Source organism: Solea senegalensis, linkage group LG9 (genome assembly GCF_019176455.1).
Source record: "Solea senegalensis isolate Sse05_10M linkage group LG9, IFAPA_SoseM_1, whole genome shotgun sequence".
Taxonomy (NCBI): domain Eukaryota; kingdom Metazoa; phylum Chordata; class Actinopteri; order Pleuronectiformes; family Soleidae; genus Solea; species Solea senegalensis.
Genome location: NC_058029.1, coordinates 13,127,204 through 13,150,399, shown reverse-complemented (window position 1 = coordinate 13,150,399; position 23,196 = coordinate 13,127,204). Strand labels below are relative to the sequence as shown.

The 23,196-nt window shown below is 39.8% G+C and overlaps 1 protein-coding gene across 1 annotated transcript in view; it reads left to right on the top strand.

The window, feature by feature from the left end:
- LOC122774581 (eukaryotic translation initiation factor 3 subunit H) overlaps positions 1 to 18,365 on the top strand; it is a 53,647-nt gene extending 35,282 nt beyond the window's left edge. Inside the window, exons 4-8 of the mRNA XM_044033985.1 lie at positions 143 to 242; positions 2,655 to 2,804; positions 8,647 to 8,767; positions 15,474 to 15,606; positions 16,000 to 18,365. Of these exons, the coding sequence (XP_043889920.1) occupies positions 143 to 242; positions 2,655 to 2,804; positions 8,647 to 8,767; positions 15,474 to 15,606; positions 16,000 to 16,094 (599 nt within the window). The 3' untranslated portion in view covers positions 16,095 to 18,365. The remainder of the gene's footprint in view (positions 1 to 142; positions 243 to 2,654; positions 2,805 to 8,646; positions 8,768 to 15,473; positions 15,607 to 15,999) is intronic.
- The last annotated feature ends 4,831 nt before the right edge of the window (positions 18,366 to 23,196 follow it).

The following is a 23,196-nucleotide window of genomic DNA, read 5'->3' as shown; positions in this document are numbered from 1 at the left end:
TATGTCTGTAGAGGACTATACATATATATTTATATAATATAGTGAATTTGTGAAAAGGACAGAATTAAAAAGCATTAATAAATAAGTGTCTAATTATTTTTTTTGTCACGTCTCCCTTGTCATACTTCACTTGTCATTGCAGACCCAATAAAGACAGCCCAAGGCTCCCTGTCACTCAAGGCTTACAGGCTTACTCCAAAACTCATGGAGATCTGCAAAGAGAAAGATTTCACACCTGAGGGGTGAGTATCTCATGCAGTAACACACAAAAGTAAACACAATATCGCAGATGAGATAAGCATGGAGGTTAACAATTAATGTGCTGGTTATTTGTGCATATATATGAAGACATTGGTTAACATTGCTAATGGGTATGTGGGAATTCAAATTTCCTCTTTTCGCTCTTGTGACTTTGCTTATTCAATAGATGCAAATATAAGCTTGTGCATCCACAGGGGAGACATTTGGTAGCAGTTGGAGATGGATGCCGATGATTTATCAGCTCGTCCTTGCCCGTCAAACAAATGTACCGTGTTTACGTTTTTCTGACCCCAAGGCTTATCGTAATTGCTTTTAAATTGCAGCTAAAAATGAATGTAATGAGGGGACCATTTTCCAGGCAGTTCAGGGTAGTCCAAGTACACTAACTTGCACAGGCATACACACACAAGGACAACACACAGAGACACAAATGCATTGACAAATGCAAGCTTAAAAGCTCAGTCAAGAAGTCCCAGAGGCATCAAGTTGCTGTCCATGTGTGTATATTATTATACCATGCACATAAATAGATTGAAATATTATTTATATATGATTTATTTCACTTTCTTATTTTCTCTGTATTTCTCCACCTGTGTCTCCACTACAAGCTGTTCTGTTAATGACCCAGTGTGCTTGGGCCAGAGTCCTAATCCTTTTATATCCATTTATTTTTTTTTGTTGGGGAGGGGGGGCGGGGCAATCTGTAGCTATCAGTGTTCCCTATAAGCCCATGATTGAAAGAGGGAAGCTCAGGGCAGGAAACGGCAATATCACCACATTACAGCAATCTCGTGCGTATGCTATTATTTTCAGGACAGACCAGAAATTTGAATGTCAATAATGTGTCTTTTTTCCCAAAGACGCAAACCTTCAAAAGTGTTTCATATTTTTTTCTTCCCCCTACTACAATGTGTGCAAATAGCAGTCTCTTTCATGTTGGTGTATTTGATGTTAGATAAGCTTGCATATATTGTGCACCTTTTTGAAATGAAAGCCATGGATAGATGAGTGCTGAATAGACCCATCCCTTTGAACTGCTCTCCAAGTCTGTCGGACTACGGAAGCAGTGGTCAATAATACACAATCTAAAGCATCAAATTAATCAGCCTGTGAAGTCAACCTTTGGCTGTCCAGCGGGGCCCAACTTGGAAAGAGCATGGTATTAAATGTGCGTTAAGTCCAGCAGGGTTGAGCAATTTGTCCTGCCAAGAGTGTGCTGTCCTTCTCTTTCCTCATGGAAGCCTTTTTATATCACTCTGCAGGCATTTGAAAAGGTCATTTGCAGGAAATATTTTAAAGTACCCCAGATGGATAATTGTGCCAATATATATAACAAACAGTATTCATATCATTATAGATTTTCCTTATAGGCGTCTGTTTCCCATACTGATTTTTGTCCTCCACACTCATAGCCTGAGGCAGGATTGTCTGCTTCCCTTGCCTCAGAGTCTCATCTTAAAATTTGCCTGAGGTGATGCTCTTCTTGGAATACAAAATGGCATTTATCAAAATTACACCAACAGAATCAAATGATGCTCCACACCTCTATTTATCACACAGGCAAGCATAGTATAAACACCTGTTTCTGGAACAGCGCACATGGTGGATTAATGCAGTGAGTGTATTGATCCCATAACAACTGCAACACATCTAACAAGCTAACATTAGACATATACAGACATTAGTTTGTAACTCATGGACTGTTCACAAGTGACAGACTGAATCGGGGCAGGCATTCAATGCTATTGGATTTATGGGAGACATTAAGCGAAGTTTGAAGTTCCATTTTGTGTTAACAAGCCCATGTCAGAGAAGGAAAGCAAGAGATATGCAGCTTTTAGATCCCTAGGAGCCAGAAGAGGTGGTTAAAATTGGTTGGTGCTTTGCACACTTATCAGTGGAGCCCATAAAAATGTAATTTATGCTACGGAGTCGAACATTGCTTGGGGTATGCAATGTAAGCATCCTATCATATCATACTGTTCTTCAATTTCAATGCAACACAAATAATATATATATACTTTTTTTATGGCCTCTAAGATCAGTATTACCAGTGGTAATTTTTATATTTTAAAGGTACTGTAACTGTTAATATTAGCATTTTAAAAAAAATGTCAAATAGCCATATAATTAATAGTTTTTTTTTATTCGTTACAGATACTATTGATTCCAATGTGTTGTTTTCATGCATACAGTCTTAATACATGAATAGATTAGGGCTGTCAAGGTATCTCGGGCACACAATAAAATGAGATACATTTGTTCAATATCATAAAGAAATCCTTTCCAGATGGAAGTAACACAATAACATGTACATTGTTTACGGTAAATTGTGTCTTAACTGTTCTTTCCCTGCCTCTGTTTCTCCTGCCTCCCCCTCCTTCTTTCTCAAGCTTGAAGAAGGCAAACATTGGCTTCGAGCATATGTTTGAGGAGGTGCCTATTGTCATCAAGAATTCCCACCTCATCAACGTACTGATGTGGGAACTGGAAGACAAGTCCACGGTCGCCGACAAGCATGAACTACTCAACCTCTCAAGCAGGTCAGACATGAGCACATGAACATGAACACAGCGCAGCCATTTACCTAGAGAGCCTAGAGCTAGACACCTTGGTTGTAAAAATATAAAGAGTGAAGATAGATACATCTGCTATCTGGATTAAATATTCTACACAGACTTTCCTCAAGGGATCAACATTTACAAGGTGCTTCTGCATGATCTTGTGGGGCTTTATGTTCACTTATCGACATCTGTCCTCTGTAAAAGCCCCTGACCTTCAGTCCTGCTGAATTTTTTTTTTTACTTATCTAATGCTGACAATGCAGGGAATACATAGGTAATGCAACATATGTCACTGCTGTAGATGCTCAAGGGGATTATGTTCTCTCTCAATTTTGTAAACACACTAATGGACTTTAATTCATAGATTATAAGAAAACATCTGTTGGTGTACTTTCAGCTTTTAAAGTACCTGTGAACATGCCAATTTTCTTTTTCTGCACTTGAAAAGGGAAACATTAGAGGATTGCAGGAATTTCTTTTCTTAATAATAACCTCCTCCTGAGTTGGGTTTAATAACCATGTGAGCAAGAACTAAAATGACACTAAGGTTTATCAGCAGACCCAGTTGGTCTGATCAGTCCCTGCGTAAAACCCTCCTGCTGTCATTTTCAGGAAATCAAGATTATTAATGGAAATGACATCACCCCCAACCGCCCAACACTAAGCAAAGTGCCGCATTAAATTGATTCATTTGAACTAGGATACCAGCAGCACTGTGAATACATATCTACAGGAAAATTTCAGTTTGTTAAGTGTCTTAGAGGCTGCCTTTAAAAGCATGTCATAGCATCTCTTAAAACCTACAGGCTACTTTCATTGACATGAGTTAAAGCTACTTCTAAATTAAAATTGATTTGACATTAGTGAACCCCTGGCCATTAATCTGTGTCTTCAGCTCTGTTCTAAACTCTTAACAGATTGAAGCTGAGAATAAGGGGTCTCTCTATGTCTTCTGTTTTCCATATTCCACCCCCTACTGTCATGTGAATTTATCTCAGTAAGAATAATCGTAATGTAGCCTGAGCTCTCACTTGTGAGCTAACATTCCCCAAAATCTATTAAAATCAATTAAAATAACTTCATTATTATATTGAAATACACATTATTTTACTACAATGAACACAGCCTAATGTAGTTTACCACAAAACGCACCATAAACAAAGTGAATGCGCGACACAACACTCATGAATTAAGGGTCAGATTTGCTGGACCAGAAATGTAATATGAGCTGGAGGAGAAAACACAACACTTCCAATAAACTACATGTTATGTATTTGTTGTAATACAGCAATATGTCATCCTCTAGAGCGTTATGGCTCTTTTAACTGTTTTATTAGTTTTTAGAGGATGATATTGTATAGGCATAAACTATTAGGCTTGTTATCATATACATATATATAGTATATAGTTGGGTTTGTCCTTTCATGGGATTAGCTGATATTGATACAATTATTTAAAAACACCTACTTTATTCCAAAAGTCATATTTCAACCAACCAGCTTGGATGGCTGGGCTTCTCAAATTTTGAGAAAATTCATTGCAATGAATTTCTATGCTACTAATGACGCATTTTCACCATTATCTCAACACCTATAAAGCCCTGGTCAACCCAGGATTTTCACAAGTTTTAAGTCTAATCACTTCTAATTGGTACATGTCGGTTGGTAGTCACTACTTGAATTTCACAATGACCTGGATGAATGAGAACATACACAGTGTGAAATATTCAAAGCCATGGCCCGCACAAACCCTGACCTGTGGACCCCAGTCTCATGTTCAGCAATGCTGCAATATTTTCTTCCCTGTGGAATAATGCAGAGGAATTCAGTAGTGCAACTTAACCAACCAACCAAAGCTGTTCATCAGAAAAAATGGTGTGGGGTGTAAGCACTGCTACAACAAAGCTGAGCATAAAGCTGTTCTACATAAAAACCTGTTTTTCGCACCATTCACTTGCACCCACGTGTTTTTCACCAGTTTCATCAGTCTACAACTCCTCCTGGTGAGCGATATTTACTGTATTCATGTAGTGTGAACTCACAGCTGCTACTAAGACTGCTGTACATCATGTAGTATGAAATGTAAAGCGATCCCCTAACTCTGAAAGTCTTGTTGTAGGAACTTGGCTTAAAATACTTGGAATAACCCAAATAAACAATACCAGCTCAGGATGCTTCTGGGTCAGTATTGGATTAAGATACACACTCGAAAAACTAGCTGTAGTAAATGCCATGTATAAATGTCAAAGTCTATTTATTCAGCAATGTCTCCAAAAGCAGGATGTGCCATACAACTTTCTCATCCATCACTAATGAGCGCAATATAAGCAAATATCACCCCATCATATCAACACACAGCCTTCAAGTCCTGCATTTAGATCTCAGCGGTACCGGCATCAGTCTCTGGAGAATTTATCAGCAATCATTTATGGAGATAAACTGCTGCAAGTGGAGCAACAGCTGTGAAGCCGCTAATCAAAAAACTTCCTGGGGGCAGGTGGGAGAAATTAGCACAATAACGACACAGAGTGCTGATTTACACAGTATTGGTGCACAAAATGCACTGTGTTTAGTTATACAATGCAGCATAGCACATCAAGAGCTGTTGTGATTCTTATCATCTGTGTCTTGTAACACAAGTGAGTCATCAGTTAAATGAATTGTTCCACATACATAGCTCTGTAGAATACATGCCCTTTGTTGTAAGTTGTAAGAAAGAACTCATTTTCCGTGCATATTACTCCATTTTCAAGATGACTACTCCGAGGTTGAAACATAGCTTCGGGTATGATATGAAATAGAGTAGAAGCATAAGCCCTGCCCTTCTCCATAGGTTTCATGGCAGGACTGCCGATGGGATGTCTAGTGAGATGAAATTGTTTCCTGAAGTTGTCAGATTGCAACGCAGCTCTGTCCTTGTATTGGATTGTAGCGTCCATCTCTCTACATCTTCAGCTGACAGCCCCACCCCATTCTCCTCATTTCCACTCCTTCAAGAAAAGTCAAAGAAAATGGGTTTTATTTAATGTTTTTTCTTTGTCTCATTTTCCAATCTTCAGTCCCATTTGTCAATGTCATCTATGTCTAGGGCTGAGTGAATGCCGTTTCACTCTGGCAAACAGGGTTATTCTTACCATAGATGATGATGTTGATCGTGGTGATGGATTGCATGAACTGGAATTTATTTATGTAGCCTTTTCTCTACAAACAGGCTTGAAATGTGACAATAAGTCCATATTTGTGTTTGGCCTCATATCTTAAAGAATTTAAGCATTCATCACTAAGTAGTTAATAGTTCATTGTAAATCAACCTTTAGAGCTCATATTTGCCTTTTGTTCCAAGTTGTGAATAAGCTACTTGATCAGTCGTCGTTTAGGTCTGTGTTGTGTGACTTGCTTTCTGTAATAGAAGCAGGGCGTTGGTAAACATATACTTAAAGAGCCTTTCTATGTACCTGACGAATTATAATGATACAGTGATCAAGGTCAGTTCAGGGAGAGAGGAGAAGAAAAAAATAATTTTATTCCTGTTGCCACCAAAGAAAGGTAAACAATGTTCAATCTTGGCTGTTGTCCTCAAAACATTGCAGTGCTGTAGAAGCAAGCTGGTGATTAGTGCTGTGCCCTAGTCCATCAGTGGAAATGGCTCCATCAGAGAAAAACAGTCATTGTAAGAACAGTAGTCACTTCCTTGGCAGCTTTGTTAAACAACTCCCCTCTGAACTTTCAATTTACTAGATGTCGGCCCTTTTTTCTTTGCACATCAATATAGTTTTAGAAGTTGTCCTCTATTGTCCTGTGTGAATATATACATGTAGTCTCAGCCACACATAAAGTAGGGGCTGACACTGAACCCAACTTTAAAACAGAATCAGTGATGGAAGGAAATCTCTCTGCAGTCTTTGATTTTGTATTCAGGATTGATCGGAAGTCTCTCTGACCCTTCTCAATAATTTAATTCTTTGGAGTTTATGGCCAGACACTGTGCAGTGTAGAATACATTATTTAGGGCCCTATCTTTTTTTTCAATCACGTGACACTTGTAATGTCACATTTGAGTGTGCGGAAACACTCGAGCCTTTGTTTGTTCTTTTCTTGTTCACATTTAACTGAGAAAATACTGCATTCACATGCACATTGTTTTGAAGGATCATGCTCTGACTTAATCATTTCTTTTACATATATTATCAATGCAGAGTGAGAACTATATTGTATTTGATATCCCTGTGTTGCAGTTCATGAGTAATATAATCGCATACCGGCAACACTATGCCCACACCTTATTCATAGACACTTAATAGTAATTATTATGAAAAAAATAAACTAAAACTTTTTAATATTGTGTAACCCTAAGACTCTTAGCAAACACTTTGTTTTGAGCGTCTCTCAGATTTGTTGTTCACTTCTTAAGTCCACTGCTACATGTTGAAGAAGCTTTCCGAGATCCAATGTTGGTTTTCGTTTGTATCAATGTATTCCAGGAAATGTATTCCTAATCAATAGTATTTAGGGGAGGAAGTAAAAGCTGTGGAGAGGGTACCTTTTTTATAAGACTTTTTGCAGTCTTTGCAACTGAAGGTGGGTAAATTACTTCTTGACAAGATGATTTTGTTTTTAGCTTGCAACAGAAGATGGAGGTGCATGTGAAGGCAGCAGAGCCACAGAGTAATATTGATTTATAAAATGGGTAATTGAAAATCTCATAGCGGAGAGGATAGTAACTAAACTCAACCCAAACTCTCTCCATATAAACTGAAACAATCAAACACACAGTTGCATCAGCACAAGTGCACACACAGCCAAAACATACAGAGGGTTGGCATTCCATGCGGGTACAATTGTCATTGTCTGTTTAACCCAGTACGTGCTGCTTTATGTAGTGCCAAAATATTCATAAATAAGACGATGAGTTGAAGTAGAGTATTGCAGCCTTGGCAAGGCTGAATTTAAGGTAGTAAGATATGCTGTTAAGAATAGGGATCATGGGATGCTGGCAGTGTTGTGTGGCAAGTGTTGTCAGCATTTTCAGCATAGCAGTGTTTGAGAACAGACAAGGGACGTTAGTAGAGCACAGAATATAGCATGGGGACAAGAGAAAATGCTATCAAGCCCTAGAGGAGAGGATGAACACAACTGGCTGGAACTGAACACAAAAGATGAGGTCGGACTTGATATCATATATTGAGTGATTAACATCAAATGCAGATGCAGCATTTGATGTTTGACTTGAGCACCGGCTTGTGTGTTGTATTTATACCTGGCAGTAAGCCTTCACATTATCTCAGGCCTCCCCTTAGTGTGATTTTTAGTATGTAAATTCAGAGAAGTGGCAATGTTCCTGTTGAAGGCAAGTGATGCAATAATTCACACTAAACTTGCACCTCAACAAGTAGATACCCACATACACTGGTTTTCATCTGAACTAATTGGTTACAGGGTTCAGTTACACTTAATTACTTAAATATTACATGGATAACTAATAACATGGTCTAGTTTGCCAACAGACCTGGTCTTTGTTTCTTTTCACAAATCTTTTCATCATTTGTCATCACTGTATTTAAGACTGTATCATGTCTGCAATGAAAACATTTTTCTTACCAAAATGTCTGGTTTTTACTGTGTTTTACAGCTATTGTAGCCATTTAAAGATTATTTTTACAATTATCACAATAATGTTGTGAATCACCGTTATTTTGACATGATTTGCTCATATCCTTCATTTAGTAGATTAGGCTTTGGGTGATTGAAATAATGTATGACATTGCTGCTGCCACTTGCTGATGGAACAGTGTGAATGATATACTGAGATTTTTTTTTTCCAGCAACCACTTGGAGAAGAGCCTTCAGCTTCTGATGGACAGAGTGGATGACATGAGCCAAGAAATTGTCAAATATAACACCTACAGCCGCAACCTGAGTAAGCAACAGCAGCAGAAGCATCAGGTAACTCGCTAACACACACACACACACACACACACTCTCACACACACAAACGCAACACAATAAATACACTCCACCTACAGACACAGTGAGCAGGTAGCAGCAGCAGATGCACCTACAGCTACAAACTTGGCAGGAAAACAGCAGGTATGTATCTTTCTCGGAACACAACCCGTAGCAGCTATAATCACAGCCGGCAACCAGCAGAAGCACCAGGTAGCACATGTGTACAGAAAGCGTGCTCTCTCTCTCTCACACACACACACACACACACACACACACACACACACACACACACACAGGTTTACAAAGCGGTTCCTCTCTTGCCTCTGCAGTCTATTCATTTGGACAGCCTTAACCTTAACCTTGATTTGGCACTATACAAATAAAATTGAATTGAATTATCCTAAACACAATTTATATATATTGGGCCACACGGTGGTATAGTGGTTAGCACTCTCGCCTTGCAGCGAGAAGACCCGGGTTCGAGCCCCGGTTGGAACAAGGGCCTTTCTGCATGGAGTTTGCATGTTCTCCCCGTGTGTGCGTGGGTTCTCTCCGGGTTCTCCGGCTTCCTCCCACAGTCCAAAAACATGCAATGTGGGGATTAGGTGAATTGGACACTCTAAATTGACCGTAGGAGTGAGTGTGAGAGTGAATGGTTGTTTGTCTCTAGTTGTGTGTGGCCCTGCGATGGACTGGCGAACTGTCCAGGGTGTACCCCGCCTATCGCCCGATGTAGCTGAGATTGGCACAGCACCCCCCACGACCCTCTGGTGGAGGATAAAGCGGTTAGATGATGACTGACTGACTGACAATTTATATATTGGCCCTTAACTTAATCGGCTCTTCCTCATCAGGACCAGGTTTTGGTTTCCATGAGAATAACTGTGTTTATGCCAACAAAGGTCCTAAATAGATAATAAATACAAGACACACACACACACACACACACACACACACACACACACACACACACACAAACAATCCAAAAGGCTCACATTAATGTATATACACTCACAGAAAACTGCAGCTGTAACTACAGTAAACAAAAAATTGTTAAAGATACAGAAACATTTATTGACATCTATATATGTAGCCTGTAGATATCTGTTCTCACATTGATATACATGGATATTCTCTACAAATTACTATCTCTGTGTAAGACTGTAAGAAGCAAACATTAGCGGTAGACAGGAACTCTTCAGGCAACGCAGCACAAAATTACAGATGATCAAATGCACATTGGCTGCTTCCTATCGTTTTAATTTTTAAAGAGTTTATAAAGATTCTGATGGTGCTATGAATGGCAAGTTGTCTGGATATTGTGTAAAGTCGAACAAGGTCCAAATTAGCCTCCTGGGTCTGGTTGGTTTCAGCTGTATAGCTGAAGGCTTCAAATAAAATCACTTTTATTCATACAGTCCATATTCACAAATCAGTTTGCCTTGGTGTGCTTTAAAATCTGTACATATATATCCATATATATGTGTATATGTATATATGTGTGTGTATATATATATGTATATATATGTGTATATATGTGTGTGTGTGTGTGTGTATATATATGTGTGTGTGCGTGTGTGTATATACAAACAACAATTTCCAGAAAACACAGAAACACAATGTGTTTTGCCCAATTGTTTTACAACAAAAGCTGCATTTTGGTATATTTGTGAACAACAGGAAACTCAAAACCACTGTGAGTAACTTAGAGCAAAGACACAGGCTGTGGTTTAAAAGTCATTTGTTGTTTTGAGCAGAAGCTAATGGGATAAAAATGACTAATGTTTACCTTCAAATATCTGTCACTGTGTTATCATCCTTCACCTCACTGCAGCTGCTGACACGTGCCCATTGCAGATTGCCATCACTTGAATTTTAAACACACTTCTCCCCCATCTGCAGCCTCACTTGTTCTGTCAATGAATTGCTAATTTTCTCCACAACAGAAGCTCCTTCTTTGAGATTCATCAGTTTATCCTTGTGTAAGGAAAATCTGTTTCAGAAAGTGAGAAAGTCATGAGCCATGAGGGCAGCAGCTGTTACATATGGACACAAATCTGGAATTAATAAATTATAAGAAAGCAGTAAGCATTTCTGTAAGTTTTTTCTTGAAGAACACAAACTAATCCAGAAGCAGACCATAAAATTGACATTATCACACATGGATGAAGATAAGGGAATTTATAACTAGCCATTAGTCGAATAATTGTTAAGGATTTAACAGATTAAGAAATTATTCATCAATTTACCTATGTCTCTTTCTTTTAACGTTTGAGTCATTTTTGGACTTTACTTAAAGTGTAGTTATTATGAAATATTATTTATATATTCAGTTATATGAAACTGGTTGGAATGGGTGGAGAAAAGTGTCTGGGGTAATGCGTGATAAAAGAGTAGAGCCAGAATGAAAGGAAAGATATATAAGACAGTGGTGTGACCACCGATGCTGTATGGTCTAGAGACAGTGGCACTGAGGAAAAGACAGGAAGCAGAGCTGGAGGTAGCAGAGATGAAGATGTTGAGGCTCTCTTTGGGAGTGACGAAGATGGATAGGATCAGGAAAGAGTCAATCAGGAACAGCACATGTTAGATGTTTTGGAGATAAGGTCAGAGAGGCCAGAATGAGATGGTTTGGTCATGTACAGAGGAGGGATAGTGAGTATATTGGTAGAAGGATGCTGGGGTTGGAACTGCCAGGCAGGAGGTCTAGAGGAAGACCAAAGAGAAGGTTTATGGATGTAGTGAAAGAGGACATGAAGTTAGTTGGTGTGAGAGAGGGGGATACAGAGAACAGGGTTAGAAGGACGAGGTTGATTCGCTGTGGCGGCCCCTGAAGGGAGCAGCCGAAAGGAAAAGAAGAAGAAGACTTAAAGTGTAGTTATGATGTATAGCAGCAGAGGGCGTAGATCAACGAAAGCATCAACTTAATTAGCAGGAGAAGAAGTCAAAATGCTTAGTAGTGGAGCTCGAAGAAGCAACTTCTGAGCTACACCTTCACTAAGACACAGCACACTGGCGTCATGTGGCATTTTCAAGTAAAACCCACGTTTGTCTTACTATTTCATTTTGACAAATATCTTCTTTGAAAAAGGTTTATTATGCCAGGATCATGCGTGAGAATTACATAATTACATATACATGTTGTATGAGTTAAATTCATCGACAGCTTGCTAATATGTAAGACAAATTTCATCATTCCAGTCCAAATGCCAGTGATCACATAATTTGACAGACACAAAACAACAACAAAGCTAGTTGTGCACTGAGATCTTTGGACAATGCTGTATTATCAAACAGCCACATCATGTCATTATCCTCTAGAAGTACAAATTAGGATACTCAATTATTTATGTTGATCCAGCCTGAGTTGTCATCATCCAGGCCAACAGGGTATAAAATCAAGGTCTAAAACCAAGTTCAGACACATAAAACAGACGGTATACAAGCGTCTTTGATCGCAGGTCATTTTCTGTATTCACACAAGACATTCACTACACGGGCGCAAAGAAACACACATCCCCAGGCCAATAACCCACTCTGCTGCCCTTATGATCCATCATCCTCCACAGGCGACCTTCTAACAGAAGGCCACCAAGCCTTACCCCTGACTCTCATATACACACACACGCACACACAGACCGACGGAGATACACAGAGAGATTCTTTTTAGGATACTACATTGACTTCCATTTATTTGGACAACCTAACCAAAGTGTCCTGATAAGGTTGGTGTTTATACCAGAGAAGGTCCTAAATAAGTAACGAATACAAGTACACACACACTCACACAATTTCATACCGTCTCGCACAGGCAGCCCCTGTAATGGTGACTAATTTGTTTCAGGTTTCACACCATTCTGTACGGTGAACAAACTCGGAGGGAAAAAAGTGAGCTTCCTTTAGACCTTTCAGACATCTACAGTACTTGCTCCATGTAATCTTGTGCTATTGACCCTGCTGCTTCCTGGACCAATGGAACCATATTAATCATCATAGAACATTGCAAAAAAGGTGATGTGCTGAGAGAGCTCCATTTTTCATTTATAGCTCTCTGAATTTGGTGAAAGCGAGTTCCCAGTCTTGCGTCTTACTAGCAGTGAGAGCAAAAAATAGGGTGGAGGCAAATAGTATTGCTCTCATTGTCTGCCATTTACATTGAATCTGAATCTGACTTGCATGAATAAAGCCTAGACCAAAACTTGACCAGATTGATAGATCCAAACAGAACACAGGAGGGAGAGACACATTGACAATTAAGAAGCATTTGCAAGAAAAAGACCTTGTGTTAGACCATACCCATCTTCAGTCCCCACCATTGTATTGATCTCAATTACACGCTCAATTACACGCTCAATTACACGTCTCCACGATTATTTTGATAGTACATTAACTTACAACAGGGTCAATGTCAGAGTTCACCGCTATCTTTTGCTTGTGAACAAATCCACGTTACCATGACCTACGAGTTGTAACAAACAATACCATTTAGCCAAATTTGGTAATAACGGTATATAATTGTATGGTTTGTTACAACTCTCGTAAAAATACGTGATGGTCCTGTTCAGTGGGGGAATTTTACAAACAAAAGAATGGCTGTGCCTTTGTCTCACCTGTTACTAACTTGTCAATGAATGAAGTAAGGAAACAGAACATGGACCACACTGAACCACATGTTCAGATGTGAGGATGACACATGGACCAGAGTTAAAATTCAGGGAGTGTATGCCTTCACGGAACACGGTATCGCAGTGGACAGAAAAATCAAGCTCACATAACACATTTGAGGATTCAGAAAAGCCCACACACACACACACACACACACACACTCACCAGTACATCCCCTTTGACTCTAACCACCCACTGGAACACAAGCTAGGAGTCATCATAACCCTGCAACACCAAGCTAATGATGTACCTACAACTACTGAGGCCAAAGAAAGGAAACGTATACACTTGGAGGAATCGCTTAAAGCTTGTGTCCACCCTGACTAAACCTGGACATTTCTGCGAGATCCTGCAAAAACACCACTGAAGGAAAAAATAAACACAACACTGTCATCCTGTGTCCAGAGTATCTGGGGACTTGCAAACCTTTGTGTTGCCGTCTAGGTGATGAACAGGAGATAAAATGTTATGTCTTATTTAAACAACTTTAGTTTAATAGCATGCATTTTACACAGGCATTATTCCGGAAATGTTTTCACCCACGGCAGTTTTGATTCACAACGTGATCACAGCTTTTGCTTTGATCTATTTGAATCTGTTCAGGTTATTAGACATTGGTTCCATGTGGTCTTGTTAAAAAAAGATTTAAAAACAAATCACTAAACCAAGAAGCCACCGTCCCTGGCATGTTGCCCGGTGGTCCTGGTAATGATGCCGTGGGTACACTCCTTTGCAGCAGGCCCTGGGGGGCTTAAGGAAATAGAGTGTAAAACGCAAATAGATCCTGCTGCAGTCTATAAGAGAACTGCAATGATTTTCTGGACACGATTATTTTCCACTGAGACGACAACAACAGTGAAACGTATAGCCTGAGCTGCACAGCAGGCCGGACCTCAATCACATTCAGACTTTGTGGCAGGACTGCTGTTCCCTCACAGCCTCTATGCAGCCTGACAGAGCCCGAGTAGTGTGTACGAAATAACTGGTGAAGAAATAGCAGCAAAGGTGAATCCATTAAATGCTGACTTGTAGGAGGATGTGTTGTGGTTGTATTTAATTTAGATCAATTAATTTTTTTTTTTTGCTTTAGAGAAAAAAAAAAAGGCAGAATGTGTCCTGTATGATGTGGACATTGTCTGTCTGTTTTTCTGTGTACAAGATATGTGCAGTGGAGAAACAGTCACTGCTGTCTGCAATTTGCATACAGTTGCATCTTGATTATGCGCAGTCATGCTGTGATGCACTGGCAGGAAATGAATGTAGAGTGATTAATTGAAACAAACGGTTACATGTGTCATTTATCATCTTTTAGCAGTGTTTTGTCTGAATCAGTCACCCATGCAGATGCTTTGTATGACGTTTACTTGGAAGTATGGAAGGTGCTCCCACACAGTTTTATTTTTTTTTCCCTTTTCATCTTCCACAACCTCCCCCTCCATCGATGTATCAGCCTCTCCTCCATCTTGCCAAATTAACAAGGCTTTTAGGTTCTCTGGAGACCTGGCACCTCACTGATTCACTGACTGTCAGCCCTCCACAAATCACTCCATCCCTGTCAGCACTTACAAGTCTTCTTTCTCTTTGTCTCCCCATCTCGTCTTCTTTCGGTGTTTCTTTACATCTCACTTCATTCCGGTTACTGTATCCATCGCCTGTCTCCCTCACCCCTTATTTCTTAATCTTTGCACTATCTGCTGTCACTCTGCATCTTTCTAACTGCATTTCACTCCTTCCTTCTGTTACTTTGCCTTTTCTGTTCCTGACTCTCTCACTTCATTCTCCTTTTTACTTCTACTCCCACTCACTCACCTTCCTGTTGTCATTATTTCACCTCTTTCTCTAAATTCTCATCCTGTCATTTCTTGCTTCCGTACCGTCACTCCTCCCTCCCATCCTTTTCAGGCCATTTCCTCTTTATCCATCTCATTCCTCACTCCTTTCCCTGTGCTATTTATATTTGTTTTTTTTCCTGCCTTCCACCCCGTGCTCAATGTCCTCCACTAATGCCACCTCTTTCTCCCTTCGTCCCTTTCTCCAGTACGTCCAGAGGCGTCAGCAGGAGAACGCACAGCGACAGAGCAGAGGGGAGCCCCCGCTGCCTGAGGAGGACATCACCAAAATGTTCAAGCCCCCCCAGCCTCCACCCCGCATGGACTCGCTGCTCATTGCAGGTACGCGTGCACATACACACTCTGCCAGAAAAGACAGCAGCCATCTCCACCCGGGAGACCCCCCTCTGAACTCCATAAGCCGCCTCTGCTTCCCTCACAGGAGCTCTGGTTCTGTTTTGTAATTATCTATGCCATTATCTTGAAATTACATTAATTTAAAGTTTATTGACTCCAACTCGACCGCCCCTTTCCCCCAGCTTCATGCTGTTCGGCTCTTCTACGCCTTCTGACAACACTCTGATCTTTCCGTTTACTCAATTTCCCTCTAATTTGATGTTTTGCTGTTGTGTTCCTCCCCCCAACACCTGTTTTTGTGCATGTCTGTATGTTTCTGTGGGTGTGTTTGTGTATTTGTGTGTGGGCGCATGGATTCATGTGGATTTCCTCCAACAGGGCAAATTAACAACTACTGCCAGAACATTAAGGAATTCACCTCGCAGAACCTCGGGAAGCTGTTCATGGCAGAGGCTCTCCAAGGCCACAACTAGGGGAGAAGCGCAGCGGAGGGATTTCCAACAGAGAAAAAGAAAGTACAGAGAGCTAGGGAAGAAAGAAAAGGTAACGGAGATGCAAAACCACCATGGCAACAACTGGAGGACTGCACTGTTGTTTTTCTAAGAATTGATTCATCGCTTTAATGCCCAACCACATCTTGGATTTAAAAAAAAGTGTCTTTGAAAAATCAGTTGGTTTTGGTTTAAATAAAAGAATCTCTACATCTTCTCAGGTTCTTCAGTTTTTTTCCACAGTTAAAGTGCTTGATGCTTATGTGAGGTATTTTGTACTCCAGCCGTAGAGATGGTTAACGTCTCTCCGTACAAAAATGGTTCGCTGCACAAAAATAATCATGCTTTAATAGATCTTGTGCATAAAACGTAATAATTATACAATCAAATAGTTGTGATCATTTTATGGCTACAGGCCTTTGGTCTTGCAGTTTCAACACCAAGCAGGGTTCAATTTATTAGTGGACTTGGGTGTAAGTGGGATCACGTGTTGAGAACAAGTCTGTAAACAGAACTGCAACACAAGTGCCAGTTAAGTTTAGCATCAAGTGAGTGCACGCTTCCTGACTTTGCAACCATTCTCTCGCTCACTGCACTAAACAGACGTTTAATTGGCTTTTTAATTCTAGTCTACATGTCTTACACACAATGAGCACCTGCTTAGTTTTTGGATGCAAACTCAGTAGTAAAATTTGACCTGAAACAAAGAACTGTTAGGTTTTCATGACAACTTTCAAAGCAGAAACTCCAGCTCTGCTGCAGAGATGCTGTTGTCTGTATGAGGTTGCAGTCCACTGTAATGTTGTCTGTAATTGCCCCACCAATTTGATAAATTACCTGCAGTGGAACCAGTTAAATCTTTGTGAAATGTATGCATAACATTAACGCAAGATAGATATTACAAATAAATCAGAGCTGTTGCGATGAGTCATTGTTTAACACAATCAAACATTAGAGCTTTTAATTTAATTGGTAAAGTTAGTATTCACAATACCGATTCAATAATAATATTAATAATAGAAGTAATGTATTTTTTTTTTGTCATCAAGAAATCATGGAAAGAAATCAATGAGCACACTTTTCTGAGCTCTTTATAGGAATCAGAATCTCTTTGCTGCCTCCAGGACATTACTGTGCTCTACCTGCTTGTAAAAGTAATTATTGTTCCAACATCTGCTGTCAACCCCTCAATACTTCAGGGTGCACCTATATGCTTTTGCACAGTGTAATTACTTTAATTCACTTCAGTTGAATTACCACAATAATCCACTTGGTATCATTGCTGTTGTCCAGAGCATCATGAGTAAATACACAAGTACAGTAACTACAGCCACCTCTGTGAGGCTGTGTTTAGGCACTGTGGTGCTTTTAGTTGCCCCCCCCCCTTTTTAATTTAGCACCACAGTCTCAGTGGCTGTGAATATTAGATTTAAACCTGAATACAACAGGGTCTAATTAAAAACAAAGAACATCTGTGGATAATCTTCCCGAATCCATGTGTGCAAACTATGTAAGAGACTTTAGCAAGAAGTTTTTGATTTTAAGTATATTTGCCAAGAAAGTTTTTAAACATGTGTCTCTTTATTGTTTTGTTTTAATGGGTTAGATTGGTTAGAAGTGAAGGGGACTAAATATTTAATGAAGCCACATCCCCTGTGGAATTATTTCCCTCTGCTCAGCAGCTCTGTAAATCAGCCAAAAGTGAGGTGAACGTACAATAATAAAAATGAAGTGTTTTTTATGCCTTGTTTACACATGAGATCTGTTTTTTTTTTTTAAAGCGGGTTCAACCCACATATGGTTACAGATCTTTTTCAATCTGAATGTCTCGGTCACTCAGACAGTATTTCAGAGTGTATTTTCCATGTCTCTCGTGATGCGACTCGAGCAACAACAAAAACGGATCCAGAGAGACGGGAGTTAATAATTGGAGGTGTTAAACGATTGAAAAAAATCTGATCAAATTTCAACCTTTTTTTTTTACTTTTTAATTTTGTGTATCTGTAGAAATCCATGTGGAAAGCGAGATAAGACAACGTCAGTATGGACACACGCAGATCAGATGTGATCACTTGCAATGTATAATGTAAACAGTTGATCAGGAAGATGTTTAGTCTAAATCCGAATGCAAAAAAAAAAAAATGCAGCTGTTCTGGTGATGATTACAGATCACCAGTGTCCGAGCCGCCCAACCACAGGAAGCTGAATGATGGCTCTTGTTACGTGCTTTAATAAAGAAGCTGACATTGTGCAGTTCATTGTGTTGTAATTATACTGCGGGTCTTGCCATGTGCCCCACCGGCGTTCCTCTACCCGTGGTTAAACAACATCGTCTAATTCCGGGGATGATGCTATTTAACTTGTCGTCAGTGTTGCCAAGTCGAGTAATAACTTGAAGTGCTCCTGCTTGTCATCAGCACAATGTCATTAACAATAATTACAAGTCAGCCAACATGATGAACATTTATTAGAATGGCGACACTCGAGACGGAAATCATTTCTTAACCAAATCACAACACGTTTCCCTGACATACTGGCAGGACAGGGAATATTAATTCGCCACAGAGGGCTGACTTGATATTTATTAAGATACCTGCTACTCTGACAGGCACACCTGTGCATGTGATTGATGTGTCCTATGATGTGAGGCATTTACTCTTAGCAGGTATTGATTGGCTTTTGAGCAGTGGCCTCTGTTTACGATGAATCAGAGTTGTTTGTAATTCTGAGGCGGCGCTGTAGGGTGACGTTGCCCTTGAGGGCTGATGGGGGCACACCCTCTCCTGTCCCTAATCCCGAGGTCGTGTGAGGAATTACAAAGCATCAGATGCTTTCAACAGAACCACGAGCATTGTGCAAAGCCACTGAGGCGCCGCTCGCCCCTGCAGAGTGTAAACACGGTGACAGAGGTTCAGTTTGTATTTAAAGTGACAATGTTGTGATTGGAGTGGAAAGCAGTGTGGACTTTATCGTGTAGTCATGGCAGAGCTCAAGGGCAATAGAGCAGAGGCGCACAGGAGTCAAGCTGTTGTTTTGCTTCCACTACGACTCCCCTCTCATGATTCATGACATTACTGTGAACTGCTCTAAACACAGGTTAAGATAAGTGAAACCTGAGACGTATAAGACGCCACGCATGAGGGGAGAAATATGCAGTGATACTCATTACATGTCCAGTGTGTAAGGATTTGCAAAGTCTAAAGGTGAGACTTCAGATTTATTTTGAAGCTACAAACCCAAACAATTTTATTTTAAAGCTATAAAATACACCTTCACAAAGTTAATCGGTAGTATATTCAACTTCCGCCCATTAACCCACCTAAGTGTTTCACACTCGACCTCAAAGAACATTATGTAACTTCCTGTGATTAACAGTTGCTCACCATAAACACTAACTGAGCTATAATCGTTCTTAACGATGCATTCATTAGAAACTGTTGGAGAGAAAAAATTGAATATTTTGAGCTTTAGATTTCCAAACGACCTTTTCAATAACTTTAAAATTGCTTGACACAATATTCTTTACTCGGGGTCCACTCACTACATTTTTGCAGGTGAATAAATATGTCATTAATAAATCAGTGTAAGCTTAAAATATAAATATGCAGTCATAACTTTGTTATAATTATGAATATATTAACATGTATTAAGTGATTAAGTCATAGAACACATTTTTGCTCTCTCATCATTAGTCATATAACAACATTAAGTGAAGGACATGCTGACAATAATGACTTAATTTATTCTGAGCTGCTTTTGCATTTAAATGTTTAAAAAAAGGAGTTGTTTCCCATAGAAGAGGTGAAAAGAGCTTTCTCCAGACATTTCACCTTTTGTTTTTCCAGATTTCTGTTTGCGCCTGTGTATCCTGTGTTCTGAAGAAAGGAAAACTCGGAAACATCAGCAGCTGCATTTGCGATTTCCTCTCCCACTAACCTGCTCAATTGTCCATGAGACTACCGTGACTCAATGAAAATGAGAACAACATCCTCAAAAGACGAGGCAGCGAAGAGCTCAGTCGCTTTGCCTTGCTGACGCAATACTTCCAGGATTAAACTTCCCACCTTCTCCTCCAGAATCCTTTTATATATTAAATTCTTGCGATCTTACATGTCTCTTCAGCAGATTACGCTAAACTACGTGCTCGGGTTCAGCATGGGAACCGAATGAGGCCGTTAGCTGTGTAAACAGCAAGGCGTTTTGTACTTTGCAATAGGAGGAAATACTTAATTAGGATTATGGGATTTGTCTCTGCACCTTCAGATTCTTTAGAAGGAGGCTGAGAGATGTCAGAGGGATATAAGTTTGGTCTCATTTAATCAGAGAGTGCGGCCTGCACGGCCCTGACCCCAATTGTAATTTATTGCCACACCAACACAAAAGCTCTTTCACCAAGTCGGCCGCCGTCCTGTCATTGGTGATAGAGGGAATCAGCTGGCTGAATATAATGAAACCAGTTATTTCCCTGTCAACTCTGAATACCGTTTTTTTCCTTTTTATTGCTTGCTCTCGCTCTCTCTCTCTCTCTTACTCTCTCTCTCTCTCGCTCACTCTCTCTCTCTCTCTCCCCCCACATATATTGCCATGGCAACTGTGGATCATGTACGAAGTAGCTGTTGAGGATGTTAAGTAGTTCCCGTGGAAAAAAAAATAATCTTGCAAATCCCCAAAACAAGAGCAGAAAGGAAGGCAGATGCAATTGTAGGATGAGGTGTGGGTATGGTTAGGGAGTTGTGCATTTTATGGGGATTATTCACTTAAAGTCCAAAACAGCCACAGTTTGAATACATTTTTCTGTGAAACAACACTCTACCAGTCAGTGAGGATGCTCTATATTTGCCTTATCTCTCTCCATGTGGTCAATAGATCTGCACTGTGATCAGAAACTGTATAGATCCAGCGTTGTGTTGTAGTCGCAGTTCATCTCTCCCTGCCACCCAGTGCGATGGCTGTCAAACAGCAGTGGCACAAATCCCCGCGGCCATTATGAGCCCGGTTTAATCCCCACAACAGAAGCGTTTCAGGAGCATTTTTGGAGCATGATACCCTGTCTGTCACATGTGCCTGTGGGCTACAGGCTACAGTGCAGCGTTTTTCATGCTGCTCTATCACTAATGTCTTATCTCATCCCGGAGCCTCAAAGACAAATGTACCGGATGTCCTCCTTCTGGAGATCAGCGACGTGCTGCCTGTAATCTCCCTCTGAGCAGTGTGTGTTTGCCGTTGATACAGCTGTCTTCACCTCAGCTGTTGCAAATAATAAGTGACGTTTTTATTGATGTCTTGATTTTGCAGGTTGAATTTTAGTGTAATATTTACTTCTCAGGTAGAATTTGACCTGGGACAGAGAGAAATGCCTGCACACCAAGGAACTCATGGAGGTGCTGATCCCTGGAAGCTAATATAATAAAAAGTGCTGCACACCAGTGTTGTAATGTAGCTAAGTACAAATACTATGTACAACATTCAAATATCTGTACTTTATTTATATTTAAAGCAACTTTTGCTCTACTACATCTTTGTTACTCGTTACTACCAAATAAAATCAGAAGAAGAAGAGTCAGTAATGGTCTGTATTTATATAGAGCTTTTCTAGCCTTGATGAGCTTCTTTACACTATAGTTTTGCCATTCACCCATTCACACACCTTTCATATCCATTCACATGGGGTTAAGTGTCTTGCTTGAGGACACAGATGAACAGAGCCAGGAATGAAACCCACAACCTTTAAGTTGAAAGACAACTCGCCCTACCACTGAGCTACCATGGCTCAATCCTAACTCCTCACTTTTTTAATACTTTTACTTCTAAAACTTAAGTGCATTTGATATCAGAAAATTACTTTGAATACTGTGCAGTAAATGTCATAGACCTTAAGACTTTTACTTAAGTAATATTATAAAAAAGTGACTTCAACTTCTTCCAAAGTCATTTTCTGGTAAAGATACTTGTACTTATAGGTACTTTATACAAGACTGCTGCACACTAAATATGTGCCAGCCTGGATTTTGGCTCTTCTGTGTACTGGCTTCCTCTACTATAAGCTGTGGCTTTGGTCCAGGAGAAATTTCACTCCCAATAATATTAAAGATACACATTTCTTTCAACTCCGCCTCGACTAAGACGATGACGACAAACAAAAAAAACAAAAAAAGCACTTATGACTAGCACTTTATAGTTTGGCTTACTTGAAGCACTTACTTACTTCTAGCTCTTGTTTGTACCCAAATTTAAATGCACTTATTGTAAATTGCTTTGGATGAAAGCGTCTGCTAAATGACATGTAATGTAATGTAATGTAATGAATACTTCACCAATTTGCATTTAGCTTTGTATTACTAGAATAGAGGTAGTATTTTTGAAACACTTGGTCAGAACCTTAGGCCGAGGCTTGAGACTGCAACACTAATTCTGCTCTTTTTAGAGCAACTTGTAGGGGGGCGGGACCTCATTCCCAGAATGTAAACAGTGTCCGCCATCTTTGCTAACAGTTACGCTAACAGGACCTAGTGTCACTGGTGAGCACGCAACAAAGAAAAGAATGAAGATATTTCTCAACTCAGGGGAAACTGAGTTTGGGATGAAAACTAAAAGTATTCCTTTAACTTGGTGTGTTGGTTCAGTTTAGTACATTTAAAGTCAGACTAACATGTTTCCGTGTATTTGAAAGTCTGGCTTCAGTCCTTTTTTGTAATGTCATGAAAAAAATCCACAGTTTCCTTTGTTGCTTTATAGCAATGGTCAGCAATTGGTGGCCCGTGGACTAAAACTGGCCCGCCAGCATCAGTATCAGGCCCGGTAGTTGATTTAAGAAATATGATCTTAGATTATTTATCTTCCCAAAGAAATAAAAATTTCATATGGAGTTCAGAGCTTTTATTCTGAAAAAATATGAACTAATTCAAATAGATTCTGTTTGTGAGAATTGACCTTACACCCTTATGGTGTAAATGTCCATAAAATAACTATTTGCCCAAGTATTAACTGTCAAGTCCTCCTCTTGTTCAAAATCCAAAGGACACAGGACAACTCAAATTTCCAACTCAATCACTTTTATTTTCCTTTCCTTTTGGTTGTCTGATGT